The sequence below is a fragment of the Podarcis cretensis genome (assembly GCF_951804945.1).
Source record: "Podarcis cretensis genome assembly, chromosome: 2".
NCBI classification, from domain to species: domain Eukaryota; kingdom Metazoa; phylum Chordata; class Lepidosauria; order Squamata; family Lacertidae; genus Podarcis; species Podarcis cretensis.
This window is the reverse complement of record NC_137171.1, coordinates 43533279-43556061: the sequence shown is the minus strand read 5'-3', so window position 1 is coordinate 43556061 and position 22783 is coordinate 43533279. Positions and strand designations below refer to the sequence as shown.

The 22783-nt window shown below is 45.1% G+C and overlaps 1 protein-coding gene across 2 annotated transcripts in view; it reads left to right on the top strand.

Moving 5' to 3' along the window:
* Window positions 1-3449: 3449 nt before the first annotated feature.
* ADGRE5 (adhesion G protein-coupled receptor E5) overlaps window positions 3450-22783 on the top strand; it is a 46259-nt gene continuing 26925 nt past the window's right edge. The window contains exon 1 of one of the 2 annotated variants that reach the window (XM_079966575.1): window positions 3450-3599. In XM_079966575.1, coding sequence (XP_079822701.1) covers window positions 3563-3599 — 37 coding nt within the window. In that variant the 5' untranslated portion in view covers window positions 3450-3562. The remainder of the gene's footprint in view (window positions 3600-22783) is intronic. The other variant, XM_079966574.1, reaches the window with a different exon arrangement.

Sequence of the window (22783 nt, the reverse complement as noted above, 5' to 3'; positions counted from 1 at the left end):
GCCAGTGTTCTAACATGGCATAAGACAGCTGCCTATATTCCTGTGATATGGTTTCTCCTTTTAAATATGATACTACGGTAACTATTCCTTTGGCCCATTTCTCCCCATGCCCAAGCAAAATACACTCTTCACATGTTCAGAGTAACTGTTTCCGTAAGCCCTTTGTTTTTGCGAAGTGTGTATGGGGGGAATTCAATCCATAAAGGAAGACCAGTCTTCTATTGCCCCTAAGCTCCAGCTGTGGAGGAGAACCTCTAAGTTTATCTGCCAGCATCCTTTATTCCACCATCTGCCCGCAGGGTTTTCTGATTCTCTGGGCATGTTTTCCAGACTTAAAAAAATTAAAATAAATCCCTGTTTGGCATTCTGTTCCTGCCTTCTGGTCCTTATGGAAGAACTCCAAAGGAGTTGAAATGCTGTAACAAACAAAAACCAAAAACCAAGCAAGCTGCTTAAAAAAAATGTACTCGTTTATTATGTAAAATTGTTGTGTCTGCCTATGACACCAAGTTCCAAACCATCTGCAGCCGGGGCCTTGCAGCCCCCACATACCACTGTCATTGCTGAGCCAATATCCTTCTCACAGGCAGACCCAGATCTGGGGTGATAGGATCATGACGGAAGTCACTGAACTAGCATTCACACAAGCAGACGCCACCACCGTATGCCTACTTATCTTCTTCCTTTCTTTGTAAGAGGAATTTGGGTTCTTTGCATCTTCGCCATTATTTAGTTTTCCTTTGTTCCTTATCCTTGCAGATATTATTTCTGCCCTTGTAAAACTTGCGCAGTGCAGCTGAGAGAGGGAAGACTTCCATTTCTCATTTACGGATTGACAGATTTCCCCCCCCCCACACACACCACTCCACCCGCTGAGACATAAGACAGTCCCATGCCTGTGGTGGTTGGCAGACAACCCTCCTCCCTCTCAGACTTCCATAATGTGTTCCTCTCCCACCTCTGAGAATTCTGTAGACCATGTCAAAAGCCTGTAGTACATTTCCCAGCTCAGGGGAAGTAGAGAGATATTAATTAATCCCAGGCTGCAGAGGAGTAGTGGCACAGCAACTGCTGCCTCTTGTTCCATTAATTCATTTCTGCTAATAAGTTAGAAGAAACGGAACACGTATGGAATGAACACAAAGTTACCTCAGAGCCAATACACTTGTTATTTGTTGATTTATCACCCTTCGCACAAAAGGCCACATAATAAGCAGACGTGCCCAATTATTCATAAATTATTTCAGTCACTGTTACCCTCTGGTTGCAATAGCTCTCGCCCCATCCAGAAAAACTAAAAACTAGTCATAGGCAGTTTTAGGGAGTTGTTTACAACTCCAAGATGACTTCCAGTGTATCGTTATTTATTTAGGCATACATATCCTGCCCTCCAAGAAGGGTCCCAGGGCAGCTAACAATATCAAATTATCTGAAGGCAGGTCTGTTCCGGGAAGCTCTTAATGTTTGGTATTGTAGTTTTGTTTCTGCTATGAAAGTGACACCAGGGTCGATTTCACCCCACTCATGTAGAAGTTTAAGCTGCAGGGGACCATACTAGGAAAAAGCCACACAAAATTCATGTTTGGATCTGGGATAGAGAGTAATACCTATAAAGATCTGTTGCAGAAGTTCTGCTTAAGGCTCTCTCAGGCTGGGTGAGAGTGTGGCCCGGGGCCTTCTCACCTCTGGCCCCATTTGTGTAGAACTTCCTGCCTGGATAGACTTACCTTAACTTCTAGCCTGTAGACATTCAGGGAGAAAGGTACAGCTTCCTGTTTAAGTGGGCTTTTCACTGTCTTTTGGATTGCATGGTCTTTTGTTTCCATTTTTTATATAGCATTTGTATATAAGGTTGGTGTCAGTTTGTCTCCTGTTCTTAGTTGGTCACCAACACCACTAACAACTTTTATTATTATATGGTCACAGACCTGGTAAAACTCCGGTCAGTGTTCGCTTTGTATCATATTCATGATTCTTGGAAGTGCTGTGTAAATGTTTTGAAAACAGCTTAAGGTTTTGAGTATTGTTGTAATTGACTGTTGGTGACCTTGTTTTTATGGGAATGCAGGACCAAAACTAAACTGAACTAAAATGCTGTGCAATTATAAGGGTGTATCATGTTTTAAAGTACCAGAATACTATTGATGTGGGCTGCCAGGCAACCAGAATTTAACCAACCCACCCAGTTTTAAGGCATCTTCCCCACCCCTTGTATGGTGATTTTCCCACCCGTCTGGTTTCCCCCACATTTTTACATTGTCTAGAGATGTATGCCTGCATCGTGTATGTGTAGTGGACAAGGAAAGGTGTAGAACTGGGTGTTTGAACATAGAGTAGCTTGTGTGTGCAAAATTCAAATGACTTCTGCACTGTATTGATCACTGTCTGCTTCCTATTGAAAAGAAAAGTGCCTGAAGTGTGACAGAGCCGAGGAAGGTATGGTGGGAAGCAGGGGAGGTTCAGCACCTCTGCATCCCTTGTGATGAAGGACCAAGTACCGTACTTCCATCAACATGAAAGAAACCTAACCATCGTACTTTATGAGGGTCAAGCACCTTGCCAGTTCTCCTCCTGGCTTCTGATTCTGCATCTGTTTCTGCAAATACTTGCAACCAGAAAAACTCACCTTTTTCCTCTGTACAAAGCAGTCCTTGATCCTTCTAGGAACATAGGACGCTGCCTTATATCCAGATCATTTGCCCATCTAGTGCAATACTGTTGACACTGACCAGCAGCGGCTCTTGGCTCTCCAGGCTTTCAGACAAGGGACATTCCCGTGTCCCAGTCTTATCTGGAGATGCCAGGGATTAAACTCATGGCATTTGGTTAGGGAACGCAGAGGCCTGTCTTTAACATGGTTTTTGTTTGTCCAAGAGAAAAGGGGAGAGAAACAAGCTGCTTTGTAAAGCAGGGCAGGGTCTTTTTTTCAAGCCTCCCACACCCTAAGATGGAAATCCAGTTACGCACAGTATTATAAGGTCAAACCCCTTCTAGTTAGCACTCCTTTAAAACGAGGCCGTGCCTCCCCTTCTTTCAGGTACAAAACATTTCAGCCCCTTAATCCCACTCCGGATACCTCAGACGCAGCCACCCGCCATACTGCAGCATGGAAATGAGAGGCGCAGCCGAGGGCGCCTCACTTTCAACCTCCTTCCAGGTAAGCCCTGGAGGACCCTTGCGCGACGGCTAGTTTGAGGTGTCGCCCAGGGCTGCTCTCTCCACCGTGTGCGAGGGCCGAGCCGTGGCCCGGACTGCAGAGACCACGTTATTCTAGCACTAAGGCCTGGCCCGGGTCCAGACACGTTTCCCCCAATCACCCCCGCCCCGTCAGCTGCCATGCCTTGCGAGGGGGGGGGGCGGCGGCTTCGGCTGGATCCCAGCCTAGGCGATGCCTCTCGCCCCTCTCTCTGCCCAGCCCCTGCGTGTCTGGGCGGGTCCTGGCGGGAGTAGATGCCGCCCCCCGCCCTGCCCCGTCTCACTTCTCTCTTCCTTTCTGGCCGGCCCGGAGCCCTCGCTCGCAGCACCCGGCATTCCCCGCCCTACGCGCTCGTCTAGCAGGAGCATGGCGCTCTTCCCGCGGCTCCGGCCGCTGGCCTTAGGTGAGTCCCCCGGAGTCGGGGAGCCCTGCGTGGCTTGGCCCCCACTCAGATCCGGCGAGGCTCGTGGGCGCCTCTGAACGCGTGCCCGGGGGTTTTGTGTAACTGCTAGGGCTCCACCTGCACCTCCCAGGGACTTGTTGCTGCTGCGGGGAGGCGAGACTCGGTTCTCGCTGTCTTGGGGTCTCGCTTCCCTTCGCCTCCGGAGGGGCTGTGTTGAGGGAAACTCCCCGAAACTTCTCCTCTCTTCGGCTGCGCTAACTCTGCGTTGGTTTGCAAATGCAGTTGCCGCCTTTTTCTCTTTTACCCCCCAAGTGCATCGCCAAGGCACCTGGGAAATATAAATCCCGCGGTAGCAGCAGAAGCCAAAGGATTTCTTTCGTTTCGCAAAGCAGGCTACCGTTGCTTTTTAAAAAACTGATATTCTCCAATAAGGAAAGTGACTTGGAGTCATCCCCCACCCCAGCACTTTACGCACATTGTCCCAGGAACAGTTGCAAAACCCCGGTGTTGTAAGCCTGCGCTACTATGACAGGGCACCATTAGACGTGTTTCTCGGGGGCCCGAGGGAGGCGTCGGGTTGAGCGGGACGCAGGCGAGATCCCCTGCTTTTGATCCCCTCCTCAGAGAGCGGCCGCAGGTGTGTGTGGAAGAGAGAAAGCAGCGCGGGATCGCTGATTTTGGAGGGGATTCAGTGGTTGGGAAGGGCCTCGGTTCCCTGCCTCATGAGGAGTGATAGAATCAGGGCCGGCCCGACCATTAGGCAGACTGCGGTGGCAGCTTTAAGCAGTGGGTGGTGCTGGGATATTGGAAGATGGAGATGTGGGTGCTACTCTCGCCTGCCTGCCCTGGGCTGCCCAAACCAGCCTGCAGACCTGAATGTTGGTGGATGATGCTGCCTAATTACCACCTGGAAGTAAGAATCAGCTGCCAGCCCAGGGTTGCTTCCAGCTGAGCTGTTTATTGAGCAGGCATCCTGATTTGTTTGCACAAAGTTTGTGTGGAGGTTCTGCGACCTTGGCTGTTTATTGAGCACTTGATTTGAACTGTTTGTTTCTTCAAGTAATTGCTATCCTGGTGTGTTTTCCCATTGCTTTCCTTATCACAAAAAATCTGGATTTTCCTTATCACAAAAAATCTGGATTTTTTGTGGGAAGAGAAGTGGATTTGTTGTTTAAGAATTGAATCCCACCCAAAAACAACAGTCTGGAAGTGCCATTATTAATTTTTGTGCATTGAACTTGTCCGCCTCAGGCAGCAAAATGTCTTGGGCCATCTTTTGCAAATGAGATCACTCCATGCATTGGGAATGGGGGAGCAGGGTTGGGCCTTTCACCACCCATGTGCCTAACATGTTCTGGGCAGCTGTGAGAAGGAAACCTCAGTATAGGCCAACATGTTACAGTGGTACCTCGGGTTAAGAACTTAATTTGTTCTGGAGGTCTGTTCTTAACCTGAAACTGTTCTTAACCTGAAGCACCACTTTAGCTAATGGGGTCTCCTGCTGCACCGCCACTGCACGATTTCTGTTCTCATCCTGAAGCAAAGTTCTTAACCCGAGGTAATATTTCTGGGTTAACGGAGTCTGTAACCTGAAGCGTATGTAACCTGAGGTACCACTGTATTGTAAAGCTCTTCCATGCTACGAAGAATCTTGGGGCAATACTAATCCCCCCTTGTGTGGAGAAGTACAAGCCCTGAGATAAACACATCATTCTTGAGGTGACATTATGCATGAGGGGGTTTTCTGACTCCCCCTACCTGGGTGTCCTCCCCTCAACCTCAAGCCACCATCAGCTGCTTTAGCTGATATAAAGAAAGCTCTTGAGAAACATCTTAGGGGGCTGAGAGCTTAAGACAGAGTAGCTTGTGTATGCCTTGGCCAGGTGTGGGGAACCTTTTGTGCCCCCAGTTGTTGCTGAACTACCCCTCCTGCCATCCCTAACCATTGGTCATTAGCTGGGTCTAGACTGTCCAGTGAGTTAATCACGTAGCTGAGATTTGAACCAAGCTACCTAGTTCATACTTTTAACCACTAACGTTTAATATTTATAAAGTGGTTGGGAACATATGAAGCACAATCAGTAGGGTAAGTTTATTCCAAGTTGGAAAATCTGTTGAAGCACAATGAAAGATTAATTTCTATAAAACTTTATTGGGGCAACTGCGAAATCTTCGCATACAAATATAATGAAATAATTAGTAGTTCAATCATTCTTTTTTAATGATTTTAATGAATAATACTTGGTCACAGGTAAAGTATTATACCTAATGTAATACTGTATGACAAATGCCTTGGAATGCGTAATACACAGTACTTAAATTAGCCGTACATAATTTCTAAAAAATGAGGGTAACCACTCAGAAATGCAAATTATAATGGTTCTGAAAACCATCAAACTTTAAACAGAAATGTAGCACAACTTGTTATAACAGTACATGGCATTTTGATCTTGACCAAGCCTGTTTTTTGCAGTTAACTGCCCTTTCTATATCTTTACTGAAAGGTAGTACTTTTAAATAAAAATGAAATACTTATATGGAAACAAGACACTTGCAGTCAGATCTGCTGAGACATAAATTAAAACAAACAACACAAAACACATGGCTACATAATAAGCATCAGACGGCTTAATAACGAAAACATTAAGGAACAAATGTGAAACACACACCCTTGGGCTCTCTCACTCTCTTTGTGGCTGCATACACATTACTGGCTTAAAACACAGCTTGGTCGTTCTTTTTCTCAATTTGGACCAAAGTTGGTTTGGAGGGAAACCATAGCATAGATACGGAATATGGTTAACATTGTGTGCAAGCCACTTCCCAAACCAGCTGTGGGAGTACACAGAATGCAGAGTGAACGTACACAGCCAAAGGCTACAGTAACCCTATGCACACATCGGTGAGTCAGTCCCACTGAATTCAGTGTGGCTTACTTTTAAGTAGACACACATGCCTGCGCTGTAAAATGTGTTATTTGTTGCAATCCAACCAAATGCACACATGCTTAGGAGTGAGTCTCACTGAACTCAGTGGGACTTTCTTCCAAGTAGACATCTATACGATTGCAATGTAAATCTTCTATTGTATGCCGCTTTTGAGACTTGCTGCCTTCTTTGTGTTCTTCACCCTCTGCTGTTTCCACTTCCTTAAAAAGTAAAAGCAGAATCCCATTAGATCTGGGGCACTGCCCTGTCCTGTATCAGTTATCAGAGTCGACAAAGGCACAGAATGGGCAACCAGATGAAGAGGAGAGAGAAGCCAAGAGTCCTGGTTTCTCATGCTAACCTCTAGTTTGACCCACTAGGCACCACTCTCTTCCCATGGCTAGGTCTATGTTCTTGGCATCAGTCAGGACACAGTTGAGTGGGCCCATGACACAAGCCAGGAAGAATTTATTTTCTACTTTAAGGAGTATTTTGATATTTCTCATGTTGAAGCTTTACTGGAATTTCACATTCTTTGACCCTAGTTGGTCCTGCCAGCTATGTGACATCTAGGGGGTGGGGTGGGTGACATCAGACTTGCTTTAGGAATGACTGGGCTTCTTCACTCCATAGAAAACATGGGCCAAAAATTCCAAACCTGGGCACCTTTTGTTATAGTCTGAAGTCTAGTCCTGTTTTCAAACTGTGGCTTGGTTTCTATAGGAGTGACCATCAATCAGGATGTCTCTCCTGGCCAGAGTATCAAGTAGATCTAGATGCTGTTTCTGGACCACACTGTTTGGTAACGAACTGGGATACATTTCCATCCATCTCAGATTCTGCTCTCAACAAATGTTGCTGCTGAGAATTAAGACTGTCCAACACAGGGTGTAGCTTAACTTCAGGCTACTACAACAAAATCCAGGCATGGAGCGTGTGTGTGTGTGTGTGTGTGTGTGTGTGTGTGTGTGTAAAACTTGTAATGAATGCAATACTATCTGATGTCAACCTAAGATAAGATTATTTTTAAGATGCTTCATTTTGGAAAGTGTATATGTTTGTTTCCTCTCCCCCCCCCCCCCAAAGGAGAACTCTGTTAGGGCCTCTGCTTGGGATGCTGTGCATGAGCTTTGGTGAGTTGGTTTTGCACATCTAATTCTGGGAAGCCACATGCCACTCTTGAATAGCCCAAAGTGGCAGACAGGTGAGTCATAGGGTTATGTATATGACAGGCAATGTTCATAGTCAGGCAAGTAATGTCTGTCATCCACTTCACCACCACAACATTGCATTTTCTTTTGCTACTAGACAAGAAAGCAAAAACTCCGTTGCTTTTCAACAGAGAGTGTGGCGGCTAATCAGGAGGGTGGAAAAACCTTAGTGTGGTCAGAAGAAAAAAAAACTAGTGTGGCTTGCTTTTAACAGCAACTTGATGTGCAATGAGAGATACACAGGTTCCTTCTGCTAGACAACCTGTTTGTAGAGCATCCATCCAGCTTTGTTTGCATGAAGTTTGCAGAGAGGTTAGACAACTTATTTTGAGCATTCACTCTGATTTGTTTGCAGGGATATTGCCATCAGGCGATATTTCCAGTATGTTTTCCTGTCACTTTGCTTTTCGCCAAAACTTTGCAGGGGTTGGAGGGGAGGCAGATTTCTTGCGCAGTAGTGGCAAATCCACTTTAATTGTGCAACCTGAATTGTCTGCTGTGCCACTGAATCCTACATCAAATTAGCAGCCGCCAGGAAGCGTCTCTTGCTCACATCCACACCAGGCTGCTGTTAAGATACAGCTGTAGCACAGTGTTGAAAAGCTGACAACTCTAGATGTGAGATCTTGGAAGTAGGAATGGAAGGACCTGTCAATTTCGATTCTCTCCGTTTCTCTCTTTTTATCTTAAATTCAGTTCCCCACATTTCTACTGCAATCAGTGACTTTTTTAAATGAAAAAATGTTCATGCAAATTATCCAGCATCTTACTGTGAATTTCTCCTAACGAACACATTTTTGTGTGTGGCTTTGATTAATTTACATATTTTTTGCAAGCTGTTTTCCGTGATACAATTCATTGTTCCATGTTTTTTCACCAATATATTCATTTTTATGCATATTTCCCCCTAATACATGTATTTTTATAAACATTGGTTGGCTAGCAAACTACATTACAACATTTTGAGAACTGCAAATTTTGGAGGATAGCTGTGTTTTGGGTTCCCATATTGTTTTGATGCAGATTAAGTAGGTTTGCCTTTAAATGCAAACTTGAGTTGATTTTCTCCTCTGTCCCTACCTGTGAGAACAGCCAGCCGCACGAGTTGGGAAGCAGTTTTATGTGAGGCCCTGCTTTCTGACTGCTGCTATACTTTGGACACAAATGTCGCAGGCTTGAAACGCAAAGAATTCAGAACGCCTCCCTGCCGGCTGCCAATTTATAACAGCAGGGAATACCCGCTAGAGGTCTGACGTCGGGACTCAATGCTATTTCCAGCTCCTGGATTGATGTCTGCCACACCTGCTGACATGGCATGTCCAGGCCCAAGGGGACAGCTGAGTCTAGTCAGTATCCACATGGCTGAGAATGTGATGTGGGGGAGAAGTATTGCAATCTTGAATAGGAAAATGAGCCCTGGCCTCCCACTCATTCAAAATGGAAAGGTGGGGGTGGCTGTTGGGTATTTCCATGGCATCAGCTGCAAAATACTTGTTTTGTTGTGACTCGATGTCTCACTTTCAGGATGGGATTTCCCTCTTGAACGGAGGCTTGAATGAAATCTTACGAGCCAGCTTCGCTTCAGTAGTTTCCAGATCACTACATTTGTAGTGCAGTGTCAATCATGGAGAGTCCATCTTTGTAGGCTTCCTACAGGCATCTTGCTGGCCACTGTGAGAACAGGATGCTGGACTAGATGGGCCTGATCCTGCAGGGCTCTTCTTATGTTTGTAATGGGCAAGGAGGCCTGGGGGAAAGGGCGGAATGTGAATGTCTGCTTTCAGGATATTGGCTTTTTGTGTTGAGTTAAGTAACTCAATGAATCAACTCAAAAGCTGATCTGACTACTTATATAAATGGTGCCAGCTCTGTAGCTAGTGTAGATCAGCAGCAATTCTGTTAGAGAATGTTTTCCACTGGGAGGAAGTGTGGGCTGGCCTAGGAAGAGGGAGAATGACAGATCTGTCACTAACACACAGCAACACTCTTGGCCTGCCATTGTACTGTAGCAGCCTAGCCGGATTTGGCCTTCCATAGTTTATTCATATATAACGCAATGCAGTGTGGGCCTTATAATGCAGGTGGCCTCACAATGTCTTCCAGCCTCTCTTGCAAAAGGAAGTATCTCTTTGGGGGCTTTGTGGATACCGCGGTTCTTGTTTTTCCTGCCCAGGAGTAAATTATGCTAAAAACAGGCCATGTGGGTGGAGAAGCATCTGGGTTTCTCCACATATCGCTTGTTAGTTCTCTTTTCTTCACATCACTCAGCTCAGGAAATGAATCAGCCTTGCCAAGTGGGTTACACAGTGATTCCGTAGCTACTCTGACCCTCAGCCTTGCCAAGTGGGTTACACAGTGATTCCGTAGCTACTCTGACCCTCCTCTGCCTTTCCTCCTGGAGTTTGATGGCTCATTCTCAAGTGGTGTGTATTTACAATGAATGAAACAGTGTGCCTGGGCTCATAAGCAGATCTAGGCATGGAGTTTTCCTTCTAAGATGCTCATCGAACGTTCAGTTTTCCCACCAGGAAGCCTCTGTCCTTCTCACTGTAAACGGAAGCTTTTCTCGCATCACCAAGCCAATTCACCTTACAGCCATGGCTCTGTATGAATGAGGATGTGTAAGTCACAGGAATCTATGAATTCTGCTGCCAAATACTCCAAGATGCCTGTGTTTACATGTTTACTGAGAAATAATCCCCTCTATATTCAGTGGGGCTTACTCCTCAGTAATAAAAGCCACAGTGTGAAAAACGGGCAGCAATTCTTGCACAAGTAACTCATCAGCTGGCTGGGGTGGTAAGTGAAGTGGGAGTATGAAGAGTGCATGAAGAGCTTATGTATGCCAGCTTTAAAAAAGGGTTGTTTTTTTTTTTTTGTTTTTTTTCCCCTTAGCACAAGCAGATCTGGCAAATGACTAACTAGCATGGGTTTTGTCATGTTAATTGGTGTTGTTAAGACGTTTTCAAAGAATGTAAGCAGAGCCAGCCAACTCACTCCCTAACTTTCAAACTAGCACAGATCCAAACTCTTGATTGTCAGGGGAGTATTACTATGTGTAGCAGGCTCTTCTCTGGCCTTTGCCTCCCCTATGATTCTCCCTGTGGGTTCACATGGCCCACCACTGCTTCCCTTTCGATTTGCTCTCATGACAAATACTGAGAGATGAAATACTGAGAATTTTATTTGTAACAAAAAGTGCAAATGCTGCTTTCAGTCTCTCCTTTTCTAGTTAAAGTTTTGCTGGGTTCCCCCCAACCCCAAGGTCTGAATGCCAGTATGAAAAATGGAATGGTAAATGCATTGTGTTCTTGACCAGGGTGTATTCTCATGATACATTTAGGGTACTATGATACCACTGTAAACAGTTGTTGCTTTCCACAGTGAATTCTGAGAGATATGGTTTGTTAAAAGTTCTAAGAGCTGTTAGGAGGCCCCTATTCCCATCTTGGGGGACGCGAGTGGTGCTGTGGGTTAAACCACAGAGCCTAGGACTTGCTGATCAGAAGGTCGGCGGTTCGAATCCCCGCGACGGGGTGAGCTCCCATTGCTCGGTCCCTGCTCCTGCCAACCTAGCAGTTCGAAAGCACGTCAAAGTGCAAGTAGATAAATAGGTACCGCTCCAGCGGGAAGGTAAACGGCGTTTCCGTGCGCTGCTCTGGTTCGCCAGAAGCGGCTTAGTCATGCTGGCCACATGACCCGGAAGCTGTACGCCAGCTCCCTCGGCCAATAAAGCGAGATGAGCGCTGTAAACCCCAGAGTCGGCCACGACTGGACCTAATAGTCAGGGGTCCCTTTACCCTTCACCTTTACCTATTTCCATCCCAGAGATACAATTCCCAGAGTCCCCATGAAAAGGGATTGATTGTTAAACTACTCTGGGAGAGGAATAAGAATATTGTTTCCTAGGTTCATATGAAACAGGTGGTTCGGATTGTTTCCTGCAAATTGCTATCTGGGATCCTCTCATCTTGGTGAATGAACAGAGGACATAGTGAGGATTCTTATTTGGCTTGGCATTACATGTGGGTGACCCCACAAACCTATCCAGTCCACCATGTTATTCCTTCACTGTTGAGGACGGTATGCTTCTGAATACCAGTTGTTGGAAGCCATGGAAGGGAAGAGTTCTGTCGTGCTACATTTGTGATGTACAGAGAGTGCTTCTCTGCTCAGGTCCCTCTTGTAGGTTTCCCACAGGCATTTGGTCGGTCACTGTGAGAACAGGATGCTGAACTCAGTGGGCCACTGGCCAGGTCCAGCAATCTATTCTTATGTTCATCGATCAGCTTTGTTCTCACCACATTCTATCCACCAGCAAAGAAGAATGAAGGTAATCACACTGAATTCTCCCAAAGAAATACGCCCCTCAAATAACTTTCCTGGAAATAACTTTTCAGGACAATGATAGAGAGGGTAGACTAGGGATAGCAATGAGTCAAGCATTTGACTCAGTGAACCCTTCAAATAAATAATCAATTTAAAGGAAAATATAAAAGACATTTTCACAGACTGAGTTGGCTGACTCCAGAACTTTCTTTGTTGGTTCTTGGGCAAGAGACCAGCAGTGAGTCTTCAGCAGGCTGAAACCTTTGCATCCTGTAGCTGCTTTGGTAGATGAAGATTCATCTGCTTGCCCTTCAACCATTAAAGACACCAGAGCCCTGCAAAAAAAAGGGGGGGGGGAAATGTGGCAGGTCCAAGCCAAGTTGGATCTGAAAAGGGGTAAGCTAGTCAGTTTCAATCTGCTGTGGAGCTGAATGGAGTCATCTCAAAAAGGGCTTATTTCTGCTCAGCTTGGCAAACCTGCTTTCCTTCTAGCAGCCTGTTGGCTCTAATTTCCCTACAACCCCCATATCTTTGAGTGGCTGCATTGTGGTTCATCAAACAGAATCAAATGCCCCAGTTGTGCTGCTGCATGCTATGGAAATGTGTGGCCCGGTGGTTTCCGCTAGGGCTTTCTGACATCTGCAGCTGCTTTTCTCAGGTACATTATGTAGTGCTGTGTTAGCACTGGGAAATCCCAGTCTTATATGTGCATATCATACATACGCTGTATGCTAGCGATATTGTGAGCTGATCCTGTTAACAATCCCTTTGTGTTTAGCCAGCCAAATAAATGCAATCCAGGACATGCACCAGCACTAACTACAGGTTAGCATGCCAAGTGGGAACAAATAGGACCTATTAAACAGTTGCCACTATGCTTTCATAACTTCGATTTGCCTTGGTTTACATTTCCCAGGTCACCTGAAATTTAAATTGACAACAGGGAAATGATGAGGCTGAGCGGTTAGGGTACAAGGTTATTTGGCTAACGGGAGAAGATGTCTCTATGATAAAGGCTACAGTTGTAGACACTGGGCCAGGGACAGAGAGGGATGGAATCTCCACCCTGCAAGTTTTGAGCTTAGCTACATGTTGTACACAAACATGTATAATGATGCCTCTGTTGCCCATATGCTGCTTTAGGAGTGGGGTACTTGGGCAGGGAGAAGTTGGAGGGGCATGAAGTAATCCCTATAACCTCCCGCTATGTGTTTCTCCCCATGACTCTTCTCCACTCCAGCCCCTGAATTGCAAGTGTGTGTTTGCTTTACACCAGTAACTTTCATGATCTGTCATCTGCTGATGGTGCTAAGAACTCACCTGTCTCCCCACCCTACCCCTCGCGCAGAACTCCAGCATCCATAATTCTCCAGAGAGCAGGAACAGAATCATAGAGTTGCAAAGGGGCTCCGAGGGTCCTATAGCCCAATGACCTCCAATGCAGGAAGATTAAGCTACTTTTAAGTCTGTGATATAAAGAAGCACAGTTGAGCGCAGCTTGGGAGGTTTGAAACCAGTAGGATGCTTTTTTGGTTTGTATCGAGTACTTGGACTTCATCAGTTTGTAGACCGCAACCTAGAGACGGATGTGCCCTTCAGCAACGTTTGAATTCTTTCCCAGTAAACTTGGACATTTGGTTATCACGAGCAGCATCATTCATGCTCGGAGTTAGCCTTGCATTTCAAGCATGCATCAGTGCCAGAGTCATTATTCTTTCTCATCCTTAGAACTATGTGCCAGTTCTTCGCAGCCCACTGAACTTGGCCAACTCTGGCTGCTGAGTAGCCTGGATTTCCCCCTCATCTTCTGGCTTAGAAATATTCTCCTCTTGTCTGTTACCTTTTTTTCTGTTTTGTTGCTTTACATGCCCCACCTATGGACTTGCCCTCCTGACTTGCTCACTGTACAGTGGTACCTCGGGTTACATACGCTTCAGGTTACATACGCTTCAGGTTACAGACTCCACTAACCCCTAAATAGTGCTTCAGGTTAAGAACTTTGCTTCAAGATAAGAACAGAAATCGTGCTCTGGCAGTGCGGCGGCAGCAGGAGGCCCCATTAGCTAAAGTGGTGCTTCAGGTTAAGAACAGTTTCAAGTTAAGAATGGACCTCCAGAACGAATTAAGTACTTAACCCCAGGTACCACTGTATTTGCCCTGACAATAGGAAGGAGAGCTTGGTTGCCTAGCAATGAAAACTATACTGATTCTTCTTCTACAGCCTTACGGAAAAAAATACTCTGATCACATCCGCACATTCCCTCAAAGAATCCTGGGAACTGTTGTTTGTTAGGGGTGCTGGGAATTGTAGGCTCTGTGAGGGGTCTCCTGGCAACTTTTAGCACCCTTAACACGCTTACTGAATTGTACTAATGTTTCAAATGCGACCTCTTCTCAAAGTAAAACTGGAAGTTGCATTGCAGCAGCAGCCGTTCTGTTATCATCTGGTACCAGAACCTCAGTTGATGCAGGTCTACACACTAATCCCAGGGTCTTATTGGCAGGGCCTTCCTCTCAGACATGGGCGGAAGAATGTGTGCGGAAGCTCCTTGCCGAGTTCCCAGGGCCCTCCACATCATGTCACAACTTCTGCTGCAGCTGTGATATGTTCTTTTTCTTTGTTGACATTACTTGCATCATGCAGTTTTGAGAACTTCCGAGAAGATAAGATCACTTACTACCCAGAACCCTTGTGACTCTTTTTGTGACAAACTAGGTGTTTACACACAAAGCACTGAGTCTTTTCTGCAGTTTAGGGTCCCCTCCCCTACATGTGATTATAGATAACTGGTACTACAGAGCATCATCTTGCACATATTGAGTACATTTAAAGCACATTGGCCCCCCCCAAAAAAGATTGTGGGAACTGCAGTTTGTTAGGGGTGCTGGGAATGGGAGCTCTTTGAGGGGTGAGCTACATTTCCCAGGATTCTTCTGAGGGATGCTCTTTTGTATGGCGTGCACAAAGCCCAGGTCAATGGACATTTTGAAAAATGCATCACTAATTCAGGCCAGGCAAAGTCTTTTGACATTTCCAATGTCTCTTTCATATGTCTGCTTCCTTGGAGCATTCCAGCTGCCTCCCAAATTTGTCCTCTTAACCAGCTCTTTAGCACCTGCTGCTTTTAATTTTCCACAGGTCTGTTTAAGACTACTCTTACTGAGCCTGTTCCCACTTCATTGGCTAGATAGCTCTTGACGTCTTGCGGTGCAGGAAGCTGGCCAGTCGTGAACTTCCCACTTTTGCAGAGCTTAGCAAAGCGGATATAAGACCCGTGTACAACCTTTGATGCTCCCAGCCCTAGTAGAGAGAGCTCTGTGCTTGTGCAGTGCACAAGATTTGCTGGTCAGCTAGCTGCTTTGTGGCCTCGAGGGGTGTTGCTTTCCTTGTGATGTGCTTCTCTTCCTCCTTCCCTTAAATTTATTATGGCAGTTCAAACCTATCTATATACCTGTTGCTGAAATGTGGAGGAAGCAAAAGACCTTAAGAGCTTCAGGGTGTTACAACTGGGCCCCAAGGTGCTGGACTGGGCTGCGTGAGGCTTGTCAGTATATTTTCACTGCCCCTCCTGCCAGTTTGTAGTGGGATAGAGGGAGGGGAAATTGTTGAGGAAAGCACAGCCAGTCTCCCTGAAAGTTCAGAAATGAAACCCAGCTGAACAAAACTAGCCTTGGGGGACTTCCAAGGAGGGACAGAGACATGCAAGTCATTTTTAACCTCTTGTGGGGACAGACTTGGTCTTCGTTGATGGGGGGGGAGGGCATGGTGTTGCTATTTCTAGAGCAGATCTGCTTTCAGGCACTCTGTGGCGCTGGGGGTTCAAGTTGCCTTCCCCTCTGACTACTCTGGTGGAATCTCCAAAGGCGGCCAGCCTAGTACATTTTCCTAGCTGTCCCGTTGATCAGGTCCCACTGATCTCTTCCTCTTCCACACCCTAAAATCTTGACACATTTACAATTACAATAAATTTGTAGGTAGTGCTCCTCAGCTCTCTCTGTGTGTGGCCTTGCCTCCCTGTTTCCCTAAGGTGGCTAGCCGCATTTCCCTTTCTGCAGAACTAGGAGGCGGAACTTTCTCTTTCCTGTCACCTCTGGGTTGCTTCAGAATTTCCCCAGAAGAGCTGGAAGGGGAAGCCTTACTTCTTCAGGAGGTTGGGTATCTGGGTGGGGCTGTGTGTGTTTGTGTGCATCTCACACTTTCACATGAGGCCTAAAAGTGTGTGTGGGGGGGGAAGCATGAGTGACTCAGGCTTTCTCTGCCACCATTTCTGTAGTAGTGAGGTTTACCTTTCAAACTTACTGCCTCAATAAAGCTTACCGACTTTTGAAATGCACATTCTTTTCCTATGCCCTAAGAGAGATTTTTGTTGTTGTTCCTTGAAGACCATTCCTGGCGCTGGGTGCTGGTCTAGGCACAAAGGATGCAGATGGCACAACAGCGGAGGGGATCATTTCCCCCTCAGCAAGGCCTTCAGATCCTAAAGAGATAGCTGGAATGGGGGGGGGGGGCAGTTGTGTTGTGCTACCGAGGAAGCCAAAATGCCTGTATGCTTGAAGTGGGAGCTTTCCTGGGCCCTTGATTCCTTATCTTTATTTTTATTTTTGTGCACTGCTCAATGGAATATAGCATGGATGGGGGACCTGTGCCTCTCCAGATGTTACTGAACTACAGCTCTCTTCATTCCTGTCTGTTGGTTGCGCTGGCTGGGGCTGATGGGTGTTGGAGTGCAACATGTCCTGTCCCACCCACCCCCCATGTATCATTTTACTTTCTTCTCCTTTTTTAGCTTTAAAAAACTCTGTTTTGAATGTTGTTGTTGCATTCTTACATGAAATAATACTGATTCTGGCAGATTGCATTTCATACATCGTATGAAACTTTTGTCCTAGAGTTCAGTTTGATTCAGGTAGCCCAGCATATTATCTTACCTTTGGCATTCTTAATTTGTTAACCATTTTCAAGAACAATTATTGTGTTGCTTTGTTTAGAAAGTAATACATGCTAGATATTTGCATGAGCAGGGTAGAAAGGCAGGAGTGGTTTTCCATATTCCCAGGGTTGTTTGTGAGAGGCATAGAAATTTGATCTTGGAGAGGTGAGTTGCTAAGAAAGGTTACAATAATGGAAAATACAGCTGTGAGAGGTGATCTGTGTCCATAGGTGGCTGGTTCTACAACAGGGGCCAACACCAAACAGGAAGGAGTCCCTACAAGTTTTCTTACCTTGGCAAAAGCTTACTTCTAGGACAGACAAGTTTTGCCTCCATCTTCAAATTGCTTTCTCTGCATGCACATATGCGTAATGAGCTTGTTTGCTGCCATCTCTTCCTCATTCCTGTGGAATATCTCTTATTCTCTTGAATAAATGTATTGCATTTTTACCTTACATTGATATGCACTAGTACAGTGTAATGAAAGAGATGCTATCTTGTTGGTATTTTGACTCCGTCACGGCCTTAATGAATGCTAAGTACTTCAAATAGGTCCCCAAGATCTACTTGCTGTTTGACTGGGAAGACTGAGGTGGAGGCAAGGGGTTGTGACCCAGAAGGGGTCTGCAAAGCACAATTCTCTTACCAGTGTCTCAGGGAACAGAGTATCTGGGCAGCATTTAGGTCCTGAGGATGTGCCACGCTTGCCAAATATAAGGTTGAGAAGGAAAGAGGGTTAGCGCAGGGGCGGAGGAAGGGGTGTGTGGTAGGTGTGGGCCACCCCGGGTGTCACCACTGAGGGGGGGAAGACAAAATGCTGGGTGGTACTCAGCGTGCCAGACAGTCCACCCGCTGCCTCCCCCCAGCTATAGGGCGGCTGAGTGGGAGAAGTCAGGCAGACTCCGGAGGCCCGGTGGTGCACCCCGCCCCAGGTGCCCGAGTGGCTTTCTCCGCCGCTAGGTTAGTGTGTTAGCTTTGTTGATTTCTTGCCTCTGGTTCGTTTTCTTTTTGCAGGAAGCACTCCAAGGAATAGAGCAGCCATTTTGGTGAAAGCATTGTTTGCTGCTCTTTTGGCTTTTTGTTCCGTGTGCAAGTTTGTTTACAGCTGTTGAAAGAATGTGAGTGCATGACCCATCAGCATCTCATTATTACTGTTAAGCCTGTTCCAGGCTCTGTCTGTCCTGCGGATAGCAGTTTCCTAGGGCCAATGCATTCAACTGTGATGGAGAGGCAAATTCAAAACCTCCCACTCCGGTCATGCAGTTCATTGCCAGCCATTGTCACCTGTCAGCATGGTCTGATAAAATGTGTTGATGGGGATGCTCAACATGGAGGGCTTTAGAGGGACCAAAGCACCTTATTACATGTGGCACTTTTCACAATAAATGTTTTTCATGAGGTTGTTTCCACCATCACTCAGCATATTGCAAAAAGCTGCAGTATGGACCAAACATTTGTGCATAAAGGGGGACAGACACATCTTTCCCTCTAGATCTTTCCTCCTTCTTTCTTGATTATATAAGAGCTGAGGGGTGCTCCTAACTTTTCCTTAACAAGGCAAGAAGTAGCTAGGAGGGGGTGGTTTTGATGGGAAAACCAGCCTGCAGGGAAAGTGGTGAGTACAGTCGTACCTTGGAAGTCGAACGGAATCCGTTCTGGAAGTCCATTCAACTTCCAAAATGTTTGGAAACCAAATCGCAGCTTCAGAAGCCGCAGAAGCCCCGTCAGATGTTTGGGTTCCAAAAGAACATTCACAAACTGGAACAGTCACTTCCAGGTTTGTGGCACTGGGGAGCCAAAACAGCCGAGTTCCAGGGCATTTGGGATCCGAGGTACGACTGTATCCTAATGCACATGCACTTATGATCAAGGTTGCAGCTTCTTCCAACTGCTTGATTGTTGTAAACAGACAAACAGAAATAAAAATCATCCTTTTGTGGACAGGTATGTTGCTGAGCATCAACAATGCTTTGACCTTAATGAAATTGATCCTGCTCTGTATAGTAGATCTTGCAGTATGAAGATTGTGGAACCTGTGTGTGATTATTAATCACATCTAGAAACTGAGAGGATTTCCGCCAATTGACCTTGAAGACAGCCAAGGACAATCCTCCTGGGCAGGCAAGGAACATGAGTCTTGTGGTACCTATTTGTTAGCTCAGGTCTGACTCAAAGCACTGGCCTTCTCCCCTCCCATTACTGAGCATAGTAAGCCTGATCCTTGGCAGGATAAGCACAATTGCCAGTGTTAGTCAGCAAAACTCTGAGGTCAGTCCCAATGACAGAGTTGAAGAGGATTATTTGAGACAGAAAAGGGTCCCTCTCTACCTTCATTTTTTCTGTTGCTTATGGAAAAGTAACTTTAAAATGAAAAAATGAAGCTAAACCTCTCTGCATAGAGACGTTTACAAAAGAATTCTTTCTACAACACATAATGGGAGGTGTTTTTAATTTTATTTCTTCTCTCCAGCAAGTAATAAGAGGGAGAAAGATATGGCTGTTTTGCAGTCTGCATACAACTGTGTGATAGCAATCAAGGCAAGTGAACTAGAAGTGAATTTTCAGTCAAAAGATATACCCTGACCAATAATTTTTGACATGTTATCTGAAACCTAGGAGAGATAAGTTTGTAAAGGAAACAAGAGGGGCAAGAGATTAGAGGAGGAAACAAGAGGGGCAAGGGGGGCAAAAGTTAGAACAGGAACAGAGGAAGATATGAACTAGAAGAAAGAGCAAGATAAAAAGAAGATAAGGCTATTCTATTGGTCTCATTTCAAAATACGTTACAGAAACTTGATGATAGAATGAAGGAATGTGCAAGTAATGTGATGGATAAGACATTTGAGACATAATGTGGGCATGATGGAGTGAAAGATAAGCATGTGCTTAATCTCTTCAGTTGAAGTTGCTTGGACTTACAGCATATTGTAATTACTGTACAAGAAGTAGAAAAATAATGAATATAAATCAGAATTGATAAAAATGAGAGCAGGTGAGATCTATAATGAAGGCTGAAAAAAATAAGATCAGAATCAGATGAGTGCCTGAAAGATTTGACTGACTCTACAGTAACATTTATTTTATTTTTAATTTGGAAGACCCAAATGTGAGATGCATAAAATACATGCTTGGAATAAAGTCTGCTTCATAAAAAAATTACTCAGAAGGAAGTGCCACTGAGTTCAGTGGGACTTACTAAGCATATGTAGGCTTGCGGCCTAAATATACTGTATTTTTCTGTCTATGATACCCCCATGTATAAGATACCCCCTGTTTTGGGGGACTCCGATTTAAGAAAATGGGGGAAGATCTATATGTGTATAAGACTCCCCCAAATTTTGGACATTATTTTTTAGGGGGGGAAATCTAGTCTTATACATGGAAAAATACATACTTAGCTACAATATAGTAAAATTATAAAGTACTAAAGCTAGTTTTCCTCTAGTACTTCAGGCAAGAAGTAATATCAGTTAATCTACCCAGATGATTCCTGGTTTTAATCCCACCATTTTAATTCTGTCTGAAGAATTTAACTTCCTAGTAAATTAGCTGAAAGAAATGACCACACGCTATCATTGGGGAATAGGGACACAGGAAGCTGCCTTGTCCCATGGCAAACCATTAGTCCACCTACCACAGGCTGTCCAGAGCTTCAAAAAAGTGCCCATTTAGAATCAATTTTCAGCAGTCTTCTTCAGCTGCTGAATACAATTGTTAGAGGAAGGAAGAAAAGAAGCAAATGTGAACCTGGGATGGAGATCCTGTAGACCTCCAAATGTTGATGGACTACAATTCCCATCACCCCCAACCATTGACCACGCCTGATGAGAGTTGGAGTCCAACAACATCTAGAACGCTACAGCTTCCTCACCCTGTTGTAAATGAAGATGATCATGGTCTCTTAGCTGTAAGTACAAGCTTGATTTTCTGTTTCAGCCATGCATCGGAAAGAGCTCAGAGAAAAGATGGCAGGCATCAAACGCTCTGGGTGGTATTCAGCTAAGTATTGTTCAGAGTAGACCTATTGGAATGAATGGACCTAGCCATGTGCATTAATTTCAGTGGATCTGCTCTGGAAAAAACCACCCGTAGTTGACTTCCACCTTCTGTTAATAATAGAGCTGCGTTATTGGGTTGTAGAAGATGGGAAGGGTCTGTGCCTGCCAGTATTGTATGTTGTTGAGTCTTTCCAGGACCAAGCATCAAATGCCTGTCTTTCATCATCAACTAAGCTTCTAATATTGCTGAAGGATTTTGCCACTCTCTCTTGCAGCCCCAGGCTTGGCTAAGCAAGCTTCTTTAATTGTATATGCTTAAGTTATTTATTGACACATTTTCGGGACTTGTGTTTGAACCGGGGCTGAGTGCCAGAACTTGTGAAGTAACAATAGAGAAGAAAGTAGCTAGGAGCCCTTGCAGGCAGCATTTCACATAGCGCTGTGTAACCACAGCCTGCTCTGGTCTACCCTGCATATGACTTCTAGGTGACAAAGTGTAACTTACAGGCGGGTTGAAGACTAGAAACCACTTCTTGGAAATTAACCACTTGCTTGTGTTGGTTATTACCCTGCACAAACAATTGGCCCTCAATTTGCACATTGGTTCTAAGCAGAAGGAAAAAACGTTGTTGGATACGCATGAAACGAGAATCTGTTGTGCTTGCAGATGCCGTGTTGATTGAATTGCAATACAATGAATAAAAATACAACACATGCGAGGCAATAAAACAACATCTTAGCACAATGTTTGTAAATGTTAGGAAGTTTTAAAAAGGCGAAACAAGAAATGCAGCAGACATCTACCAAAATAAAATAAAATCACAACCATCTGTTTCTCTTTATTAATATAAATGAATATGCCTCATGCCCCTAAAATTCCATGCTTCTTTAACTATCTGTAGGGGAGAAACTGCCTCCTTGCCATAGAGGAAAGGGCTAATTGGGTTTGTTTGATTGACTGATTGTTTGTTTGTTTGTTTGTTTACATGGGGGGCATGTTGCACTCCAACATCCATTAGCTCCAGCCAGCACAGCCAATGGACAGGAATGAAGGGAGCTGTAGTTCAGTAACATCTGGAGAGGCAGTATAGATTTTTTTTAAATATAAATTTATGACTCGACAGTCAGTGAAATGGTCACAACACAATTTAATTAAATAAAAAATACTGGGGCCTCTTGCCACTGAACTCCTTTCCTTGAATCTATTGTCGATTCAGCCTTTTATTCTGGAGGGCCTTTGACTGGAGGGCTGTTCTGTCTCAGCTGCCAAGATGGGAGTTGCTGTAATCTGTTAGCAGTTGTGTAAGCCATCACTTGAATCTGGCTCTCCTCACGGAGCTGCCCTCCTTTGAGAAACCACTGCTTCCAAGAGAGCTGTGCAGTAAGGGAAAATAAGGGCTGGAATAACCATGACTGGAAATTATCTTACTATTCATTCAGAGTCAGCCACAAAACCAGATCCAAGGATTGCATCCTGATGTAATAATATGAAGAGCTGAATTCCTAAAGAGGTCACCTGGTGAAATACAAATGTGTGCTTTCCCTTATGTTATCCCCCTATATCCGAGTGATGGACAGTCCTGGCTGATATTGCAGATCCTTCCTTCCTTCCTTCCTTCCTTCCTTCCTTCCTTCCTTCCTTCCTTCCTTCCTTCCATAAATGTCCTGGATTTAGACAGGGTTTTAACTGCTGTACAGGCCTTCAGAGGCACCCTGCCTCCAACTGTGAAGGTAGAACATAGCCATAGCCATTGTGGCTAGTAGCCACTGATCGCCTTGCCCTCCATT